Raw genomic sequence first — 9,724 nt, forward strand, 5'->3', positions numbered from 1 at the left:
ACGCCCCCACACCTTCACCCACAGTCAGTCCCCACCCTGTTGTCACGTTCCATGGGTCGCTCACACATGTTCCTTGACTAGACCTTCCCCTTCTGTCCCCATTATTCCCCTCCCCCTCCCCTCTTGTCACTGTCAGTCTGTTCCTTGTTTCCACGTCACTGGTTCTATTTTGCTCATGTGTTTGTTTTGTTCATCAGGTTCCCAACTGTGATCTTTCCTTCCTCAGCTCCCACTGCCCTTGCACGCACACCCCCACACACACACACATGCACATGCCCTATGCACCAGCATACCACTGTAGCATTGCTCCCTTACTCCACTCAAACTGTTCTCACCAAGCTCATGGTCAACTGTCATGCTGCAATGTCCAAGTTCCCTTCTCTGCACTTTGCTGGCCTCATTGATGCTTTCAACTAGTTGACCCACCCTTTCTGGGAACTACTCTCTCCTTTGCATGCTTGCCAGGTGAAAAATAGGACACCCAGTTAAATTAGAATCTCAGCTAGACAGCAAATGTTTTAGTGTAAGTATGCCCCAAATATTGCATGGGACATATTTATACTGAAAATTATTTGCTGCCATTCTGAGATCAACATTGACTGGATGTCCTATATTTTGATTTGCTGGACCTGGTAACCCTAGTCCCTGCTTCTCTGCCCCACCAGCTCCCCGCCTTCCTCTCCCTTCTCCGGTTGCTCCTCTTTTTGTCGGCCTGCTTCAGGGTGCTGGCCCTGACCGCCTTCCCTTCTCCAACTCCCTGCTCTCCTGGGACAGGGCTGGACAGGCTGCCCGTCACCCCCAGAGTAAGGCTGGGCCCCTCCCAGCCAATGTTTTGTTTTCAGAGTGACACATGTGGTTTCGGCCTGCAGCTGTGACCACGCAGTACAGGGCCAGAGCCCTGGACCTGGGGTCCCAGCATGGGCCCCTCCAGCGTGCCTGTCCTGGAGCAGAGCTGACTGACTCTGTTAAAGGGCAGAGAGCACCCGAGGCCCACTCTTTTCATCCCTCCCAGATCTTGCATCTCCGTCTCTGCCCACCCGCAGCTCTCATTCCCAGGTATTTCTCTGTGCCTGGACACGTTCACCCACCTCTGACGGGTCAGAGTGCCTCAAAGAACAGGCGCCGCTGAATTCCCGTGGGGATGCACCACCCAGGGCCCCTTCAAGAAAGGGCCTCAGGGCCCATCTCAGCCCAGAGCTACTTTGCCTGTGGGCAAACTAAGGGCAGGCGGGAGGTGGGGCAGCACTCAGCAAAGGGTGGTGTATCTGAAGAGTCTGCAACACAATTTGACTTCTACCCAGTCCCGCTCCTTTCCCTCACAGGCATTGATCCCTATAAACACCTTGCACCCAAAACTTTGTCTCAGTGTTTGCTTTCAGAGAACACAACCTGCAACAGTTCCCTTTACTCGGTCCCCAGGTCCTCCCTGCAGCCAGCTGCCGTCCATGTGCATGGGTCCCACGTGATCAAGGCATGGTCCCCAGGAGCCCAGGCTGAGCCTCTCCCTGCCATGCTCACCCACTCTGTTCCTCTCCATCAACCTGACTCTGTCTGACCCCTTACCCTCTCCCCTCTGCAGCCCTAAGTTGTCCTCTCTCTCTCCCTCTCCCTCTCTCTCTCTCCCCCCAAGAGTTCTTCCTGTGGCAACCACAAGGCCAAGGTGGCCTGCCTGGGCACACTCGGGGGCCAGAGCCCCCCTCAGGGTCAGTCCTACCCTCAACAGGCAGGTCCTGGGAGAGCTATTTGTTCAGGGCTGAACAGACATCCCAGCCAGGAGACTCAAAACGTTGTACCCTTCAAACTATACTATTAAATATGGCACAACATTTATTTCGTGGGTACAGAGAAAACAGATCTTCCATGAACAAATCTGAGACTTTTTCATCTGTGACGGGAACAACAGCACTGTTGCACACTCTCCCTGCAACGTGACATTTGGACGCACTTGGAATTGTCTTTGAGTTCCTGATTTTCTGTCAATCCTGAGTGACCCAAGGCGGTCCCATTCTCTGAGAATAAAAGTGACCAAAAAGAATGGAGTAATAAAGTCTCCTTCTTTCTGGCTTTTCTGGTAATAAAATAGCCCATACTTTCTGGGACTGATTTTCTCTTCTGTGTCCTTTGGTGGTTTTCCAAACCTGCCTCTTGGGAGACCCATAAAAGGATATACATTTTCAATTATAAAATAAACCGTTTGTTCCCAGGAAGTGGCCCTTTGGTTTCGGAGTTTCAGGGCTGATTTCGGGCAGCTGGCTGGGGCAGGCCTCACGGCCGGCCGGGCTCTGTGGCATGTGCTCATTCAAAGAGCAAAAAGACTCAGTCAGTGGGGCAGGTGAGAGGTGGTTTGTGAAAGTGTCCGCTGGAGGGCGCTGCTTCCTCTGGTAGCCATAGAGCCAGCTCCGTGGGCATCCTGGGGTTCACCTGAGTTAACCAAACCCTGTTTACGGTAAGTCCCACTTCCCCTGCAGATCAGAAGAGCTTGCCTGCTGTGCAATCCAAAACTGTACCGTCTCCCACTCCTCGGACCTTTCCTAAGCCCCATCCTGTGGGCAGGTCCAGCTGAGCTCTCAGGGGCCAGGGATGACTCCCAGTTGGTCCCACCACCGTGGATGTCCCAGGTGGGAGGACACAGCAACTCAGGACAGAATGCAACAGGGAATTGTCTGGATACAGGCAAGGAAGAGCAGCAGTGCCAGACTTGGAAGAGGGGGACATCAGGGCGGGCTTGCTGGGGGCCGGGTGAGTCTGACCCACAAGCAGAGCAAACCCTGGGGGCTGGCGGGCCTCACATGAAGGTCCAGAAGTCCCGGGCCCCTGCCACTGGCTGCGCATGGCGACCCGGGCCCGTGAAGAGAGAAGCTTCCTGGTGAAACGTGGCCACCGTGAAGCTGTGGCCAGGGCCCCCCTGGGGATCCTGGGCTCTCGAGTCACAGCTGAAGCAGCAGAGGACGCAGGTGATGGCCACAGTGACCACAAACAGCACCGCCACCACACCAAGCACTGCTGTCTCCATGGCCCCTCGCAGCCGCTGACACGCTGAGCAACCTGGGTGCTTCTCGGAGCCTTAGCTCCCCATCGGACACGGGGCCTGGGTGCTGATAGCTGCTCGGCTCTCCCAGCCACGCTCCCTGCTGTCTTCCAAGATACTGATTTGAGGTCCTGGGGCGCACCCCCTCGGGGCTGTTAGTGGCCCCACATGACACTACTCCGACCTCTGTCACGGTTTCCTACGTCTGGCCGGACTTCCAGGAGCCTGTGGGAGAAGCGCTGTCCTGAGAGATGTGCGAGCAAGACTCCCTGGACTCGGGGGAGCTGGAGGAGGGGGCAGAAGACTTCACTCACAGGGAGCCTGGCCAACCGGGCCCGCGGGTGACGCCTACATTTCAGGGGAGCTTGTACACTCAGCCAAAAGACAAAACACGTGCCCTCCTGCGGATCTAGGATGACCTTGGACTCCTCCCCTGGAAGACCTTGGGCCGATCCTCGAATCTGTCTCTCTGTTACCTCCTGAGACCCTGGGTCTGTGCTGGGGGCAGGGACAGGTGGGAAGGGAGACCATGCCAGCCCTGGGTAAGGCCACACGGGCCCTCGGAGCCTTCCTTCGGCAGCAGCTGTGGGGGAGGGCCTATCTCATCTGGCCTCCTTCTCTGCCCGGGGTGGGGAGTGTACTGTTTAGATAAGGCCAAGACATCCAAGTCCCTTTGTGCGTCAGTGTTCCCCGAGAAGCCCTCTTCTGTGCTGGCCTCGCCCTGGCCCTCCCTCCGTGCTGCCTGCTCATGTCTGCTGTTCCCCTTCAGATGCTGAGAACACTTACCCTGGGCTTTCCCGGAACAACTGCTCCAGCTGTATGTGGTACCATGGCCTCCTGACCTGGCGGCCACCCCAGAAGCCACCCAGCCAACCCTGGGTGCTGCGGCCTGGGTCCCGCCTGGGACGAGGCTCCAAGACATCTGAGTGGCTAGAAGCACTTCCTGAATTCCTTCCTCCTATTGTGAGGGCGCAGGACCTTCCCAGCTGCCTGTCACCCTGATGACTGTGCTTATCCCACCCCACAACAAGCACACCCAGGCCGTTCCAGCCCTGCCCCCCGCCCCAGGTTCGCCACTGGACCTGGGCAGGTACAGGGTAAGCCGGGTCCAGGCCACCAAGTAAGTATGCTGGCTCTTCCTGAGATCGCCGCCACTTCTAAAACAGGGGCTGGGTTATCGGCCCACTGCGCCCGGACTCTGGGGGGTGGAGTGGTGAGGAACAGCAGTTCTGGAACCAGGAGGCAGCCGGGCATTGCCCCGTGTGATCAATCCAGCGGCCCTGCGCAGTGACGTTGTCTCTGTTTTACAGATTCAGATGCTGGTAATCTGAGGTTACAGGGCCTGTTGCTGATCTGCAGTGATAACAAGAGCTTCCTGGCCTTCCCTCCCGTGCTCAGAGAGGGCAAAGGGCTACCCCGACGTCACACAGCCTGGGTCCTTTTTACTTTCTCCAAGGCCCCAGTGAACTTTCTTTAGCACCAGAGTTAGGAAACTGCCTATGCCCAGAATGGGAGAGTGACTGTTGGGAGCACGACGCCCCATCAAATCCTCGCTCTTCCCTTTTCTAAGAGAACTGAACAGACCTGGGCAAGGGGCTCCTCTGCTCCGAGAGGGCCGAGGAGGAGCAGGAGCAAGCTGGGGCCGTGGCAGGAAGCTGGGCACCCGGAGTTGTCTGTGTTAACTGGGGCGGCCAGAAGCAGAGAAAAGGCAATGTGAGGAGCCCATCTGTGGTTTCAGACCCGAGTACCAGCTGAACTAGTCAGGAGACCTGACTAGTCCCCAGCAGGGGCAGCAGGCAGACCTGGTTTCAAGCTCCTGGGTTATTTGCTCCTTCACTGTCTCATCGACCTGCACTTTGTGAGTGGGCGGAGTTGGGGGCCAGCTGCGGTAGGTGTGGGTTGTTGGACGTTTTTAAAGCAGAACAAAGGACCAGGGTTCAGCCCCCTTACCTCCTGCTTTGTATTGGTTTCTTTTTCTGTTTCTGAGATTTGAGGACCGTGCTTTGATTCTCCTGTAAAATAGGACTTCTGGTCCATCTTCATAGTAGGCACTCAGCACTTGAGCGGGACGGGGGGGGGGGGGCGGCAGGGGGAGTGACAGGAGCCTGGGTTATAAGAGAGGACCCAGGCGCAGTCTGCTTTCAGGGCTCTTACGGGTCTTCGTGGACCTCACGGGCAGTCTGCAATGCGGGATGCCCGCTGTGGCGTCTCGAGCCCAGGGCAAAAAATAAAATAAAATAAAATAACCACAGACAAAAGTGGGCAAAGGTCAGATACCTCCCACAGGTCCCAGAGCTTAGTCTGCCCTGGAGATGGGCTGGAATGAGGCGGAGCCCTGGGGGCCGGCCTGGGCGGCCTCCCCTTCCCCCCAGCTCGGTACCCTCACCCCGACCATCCTCGACAGTCTCTTTTCATTTATCCGCATTATCAGGAGAGTTGAGAAGAGCAAGACAACCTCGGCCCACAATCCAGAGGGCTATGGCCTCCGCCTGTTAAAGGTCTCCTTCCTTTCAGACCTCCCCTGCACGCCCAGCACTGGGGAGAGGGAGTGCAGGCTCCCCCAGGGGCCTCGGGAGCCCCAAGACCTAATCCCTCAGGCCCTATGCTCTCCCTGGTGTCCTCAGGCCCCAAACTTCTAGCAGCGGTTCTTTCGATCATATTTACTTTGCCAGAGAGCGTGAGTCTCAGAGATCCCTTCCTGAGGACCTGTGGTGTGGGCTGGTTCTGTGCTGGGGGCCAGGGGCCTTCCGAGAGTTCTCAGCTCTGTGAAGACAGGGCCCGTGAGCCCTGCCATAAATCTCTGGGGAAAGAGATGAAGTGTGGTCAGGGCTCCAAAGGGAGGCAATAACCACAATACGCCGGAAACCCATGGCAGGGTTTCTTCTTGGACTAAGGCACAGAGAGGGTAAGGTGTGGGCTGATTTCTGGGTCAGTGGGGATGGAACACAGAGCAAGGGGTAGGCTAGAACCAGGCCAGGGGCCCTGAATGGCCAACCAAGAGGCAGAGACTTTATCCCAAGGGCAGCGAGGCGTGGATCCCTGGGGCTGCAGCAGGAAGATGCTTCACAAAGGGGCCGGGCTGGAGCCAGGCACACTCGGTAGGACTGTGACAGGGATCCAGGCTGGGGGAGGAGCTTAGGGTGGACAGTGGGGTGGGGGAGGGGAGGCGGATTGGAAGGACGCTCAGAGGTGAAATCAACAACTCGAGGCAACTCTTGGTCCACTTTCCCAACCCAGAAATCCAGTGTGGCTGTCCGTGTGCGTCTGTCTCTCTTTCCCCCTCACCCCCGACCCACGCACTCACAGAGAATCCGTCAGGAAGCAGAAAAGAAACAGGACGTTCTGTTCCAGTGAGTCAGCAGGCCCTTGACTTTCTGGCTGTGTCTCAGGCCCCTCCCCACCACCTCACCAGGCCCCGGGCCTCTCCTCCCTCCACTTCCCACCCCAGCTCACAGGCACAGGCTGCAGGCCTCAGAACAAGAGTTCCTTCCTCCCTGCGAAGTTCCCCCAGCTATTCCTGGGGTGTTTGGGAACATGCCTCCAGCTTTGGCAAAGAAGGAGTCTCCGTTACCTGTTTCATTTCAAGGAAGAGGACACTGAGACCCCGAGGAGGCAAGCACTTTCCGAGGCCACCCAGGACCATGTTCCCCAGTTTAGAGAACCGCCCTTCCCTCCCAACCCTATTGCCACACACAAGCACCAGGAGGGCAGGCTGGCTGGGGACTCAAGGTTTGGATAAGAAACCCTGACCCAGTTACCAAAGAAACATCGCATTCGACACAGCCTGCTCTGCAGAGCGGGGCTTCTGCAGGTCCCAGAGCACAGCCTGCCCTGAAGATGGGCTGGAAAGAGAGGGGAGGGAGAGACCTGGGGACCAGGGTGGGTGACCTCACCTCTCCTCTCTCTGAGCGCTAGGCTATCCCACAGAGCCCCACTGGTACACAGAGAGTCCCCTCTGCACAGGCCTGCACACGGGCCCTCAGAACTCAGGTCCTGCAACCCCCTCACCTGCTCTCCACAGGGCACTGCGGAGCCCGCCCAGTCCCCCTGTCTGCACAGCCAGCCTGCAGCCCCAGGCAGAAGCCACTCCAGGCACTCACTTCCCATCCAAGAAGGAGGTCCCACGCAATGCAGACAGGAGCCTGGCCGCTCCTGCCCTCCCACTTGAGTTACAATCAAGAGCCTCTTAACAAAGCTTCTTGGTGGTTTTTATTTTTATGTTTTTGATAGTAAGGCACCAGTGAATTAACTGTGCAGCCTCCTACTGCCTTCTCCACACAAAAGGGCATTGCCAGGGCCCCTCCCAGCCAGGCCCCCACCCCAAGACCAAGGTCGTCAGAGGAGGAGCCCTTCAGAGGGAGCAAGGTGCGTCTTTCACACATCAGAGCTTAGCAGTGCCCTTTGGATGCCCGCTGGGAATTACAGTCACAAGGTGATGTCCTTCCCAAAAGATCACCCCCGCCCTCACCCTCCTCACCCTGCAGCAATGCACAGGGCCACCTCAGGTGTTCCTCTGTCCTCTGCCTCTGTGGTTCATTGCAGCACTGTATGCAAATGAAGCCCAAGCAAGACCCAGGCGCAGTCCCCTGGGTTCACCACAGAGAGGTGCCTTTCTGCACGGGAACAGGGGGGTCTGCTCGTCCTGCAGATGGTAGGGCAGGCAGAGGCTGCCATCCACAGGCATCAGCGGTGGCCTCGGTGGGCGTGGAAGCGGGCCTTGTGGAGGTGGTGGTGGTGGAGGTGGTGATGGGGGCCTGCGTGGTGCGCGTGAGGCCCGTGGCCAAGATGATGGTGATGGTGAAAGTGTCCCAGGTGGCCCCGGCCCGGGAAGAACCAAGGCCGGGCCCGCCGAACTCGGTTTCTCCTTACAGCTGGACGGTTCCTCTCCACGTCAGGGTCCTGCTGCCCGCCATGCAGACAGGTGGCCAGCAGCAGCAGCAGCAGCAGCACGGCCACAGCGGCACCTGCGACCAAGCCCACGAGCGTGGTGCTCCCCAGGAGGCCCAGCATCTGAGAGCTGGATCGGCCCCTCTGCTCCTCGGCTCCTGCTGCTTCCTCCCCTTCGGCAGCCTCTGCTCAGCCCTCACAGTAACTGCACTTTGTTGTCTCAGCTCCCGCAGGCTGGAGAGCCGCCAGGAAATGTGGACTCAGCCTTCTGGGCTGGAGCTGCAGGCCAAGGGTGAGACCAGGCGACTGTTAACTCTAGGGAGGCCCCGGGGAGGCTGAGTGGGGACGGAAGACTGTCAGGCGGGGGGCTGTGGAGGGCACAGCCCTGAGGCTGGAGACAGAGGGGCCTCCATGCCTGCCCTGCCTGCCACAGGTCAAGTGACGGGCGGCCCCTCCCACTCCCTGGGCCTCAGCTCCCCCTCTTTTAGGGACAGTAAAACACAATGATTAAGAACGTGGGTGCTGACCCAGGCTGGTGTGGCTCAGTGGCTTGAGCACTGGCCTGCAAACCAAAGGGTTGCCAGTAATTCCCAGTCAGGGCACATGCCCGGGTTGCTAGCCAAGACCCCAGTAGGGGGCACATGAGAGGCAACCACACACTGATGTTTCTCTCCCTCTCTTTCTCCCTCCCTTTCCCCTCTCTAAAAATAAATAAAATCTTTAAAGAGAAAAAAAAAGAACATGGGTTCTGAAACCACATGACTCACGACTCACAAGCTCTGTGATTGTGCATAAGGTCACCTAACCTCTCTGTGCCTATTTCCTCATCTATAAAATGGCCAGTGAGAACACCTTCCCTCACAGGGTTGTCTGAGGATTCAAGGAGCTAAGATTTAGAAAGCAAGGAAACCAGTTTCTGACATGTGTTTTCCATCGATATCACTGCAACAGAGTTTGAACTGGGTGCCTCAAGAGAACTTTCATCTGAGAGTCTGTGGCTCCCTGTCCTGCAGGCCACAGAGTGCTCGGGACTGAGGCAGGGGTCTGGAGTTCGAGATACAGGCTTTCCTACAAGCCAGCCTTTGGTCCCCGCTATGATCATCTGACCGGGGCCTTAAGAACCAAAGGCGCTGAGCCACCTGTATGATCACCAATCCCACAGGTGACACCGGCACCGAGAAATAACAGGGGGCCCACACAGGTGACTGTGCCGTTCACTCAGACTTTATTCATGCAGGGCCACTCAGCTTTCCTAATGCAGATTTAGCCCAAATCTGTCCCAATCTGATGATAATACCAACCACTCAGACACAATCAGTGATGATACCGCATGAGAGTTGGGGGACAATGAACCTGAGTCCCAGAGTCCCAGTCTGTGGGTCCGGGAGACAGCACTGTGGGCAAGGGGGCCATCAGCATCTTACGAGGGAGAACCTCCTGAGCCAGGTGGGCAGGTGGCAGGGCAGGCGAAGCAGAGCAGGGCCTCCGCGGCCGATGCCCAGGGAGATCGGCATGGCGTGGAGGAGCGCTCTGGTGAGTGGAGCTCGGCTGTCTCAGCAGTGGTCTGGAGCTGGCCTCACTTTTACCTTGGGAGTGGAGCACTCCACCCCATGGGTCTTTTGGCAAGTGTCTAGGCACCCCTGACAGCAAGTGGGGAGTTTCCCCAGGAGCCTATCTGTGGGTGGTCCCACTCTGCTGATGCGGCTGCTCTGGTGGCATGCACAGACTTAGGTGTGTCTCCGTGCCAGCTGTGTCCAGTGTGACGTAAGCAGCTTCCCTCTTGAACCAAAGTGTCATGGCTGCCAGTCA

General features: G+C 57.5%; 2 protein-coding genes and 1 long non-coding RNA gene across 6 annotated transcripts; 1 reads left to right on the forward strand and 2 right to left on the reverse strand.

Moving 5' to 3' along the window:
- Window positions 1-1,808: 1,808 nt before the first annotated feature.
- On the reverse strand, window positions 1,809-6,468 carry SPAAR (small regulatory polypeptide of amino acid response). 4 transcript variants are annotated; one of them, XM_053656515.1, is made up of 3 exons: window positions 6,333-6,468; window positions 4,979-5,040; window positions 1,809-3,253 (listed from the first exon to the last, which is right to left on the reverse strand). In XM_053656515.1, the coding sequence occupies exon 3, from the start codon at window positions 3,011-3,013 to the stop codon at window positions 2,786-2,788; it is 228 nt and encodes a 75-aa protein (XP_053512490.1). In that variant the 5' UTR covers window positions 3,014-3,253; window positions 4,979-5,040; window positions 6,333-6,468; the 3' UTR covers window positions 1,809-2,785. The 4 variants fall into 4 exon arrangements, 3 of the variants coding, with proteins under 3 accessions (XP_053512490.1, XP_053512489.1, XP_037000403.1); XM_053656514.1 differs by lacking the exon at window positions 4,979-5,040; XM_037144508.2 differs by lacking the exons at window positions 4,979-5,040; window positions 6,333-6,468 and adding an exon at window positions 3,815-3,899.
- Window positions 4,073-6,624, forward strand: LOC128626063 (uncharacterized). The gene is made up of 3 exons (XR_008389949.1): window positions 4,073-4,148; window positions 4,339-4,886; window positions 6,477-6,624. It is a non-coding gene; the product is annotated as an uncharacterized LOC128626063 (long non-coding RNA).
- A 595-nt stretch (window positions 6,625-7,219) lies between these two features.
- HRCT1 (histidine rich carboxyl terminus 1) lies at window positions 7,220-8,321 on the reverse strand. Its single transcript, XM_037144507.2, has one exon. It carries the CDS (start codon window positions 8,036-8,038, stop codon window positions 7,712-7,714), a length of 327 nt encoding a protein of 108 aa, XP_037000402.2. The 5' UTR covers window positions 8,039-8,321; the 3' UTR covers window positions 7,220-7,711.
- Window positions 8,322-9,724: the final 1,403 nt, after the last annotated feature.

The sequence above is a fragment of the Artibeus jamaicensis genome, unplaced genomic scaffold, assembly GCF_021234435.1.
Source record: "Artibeus jamaicensis isolate MK-2021 breed Jamaican fruit bat unplaced genomic scaffold, CSHL_Jam_final scaffold_1964, whole genome shotgun sequence".
Lineage (NCBI taxonomy): Eukaryota > Metazoa > Chordata > Mammalia > Chiroptera > Phyllostomidae > Artibeus > Artibeus jamaicensis.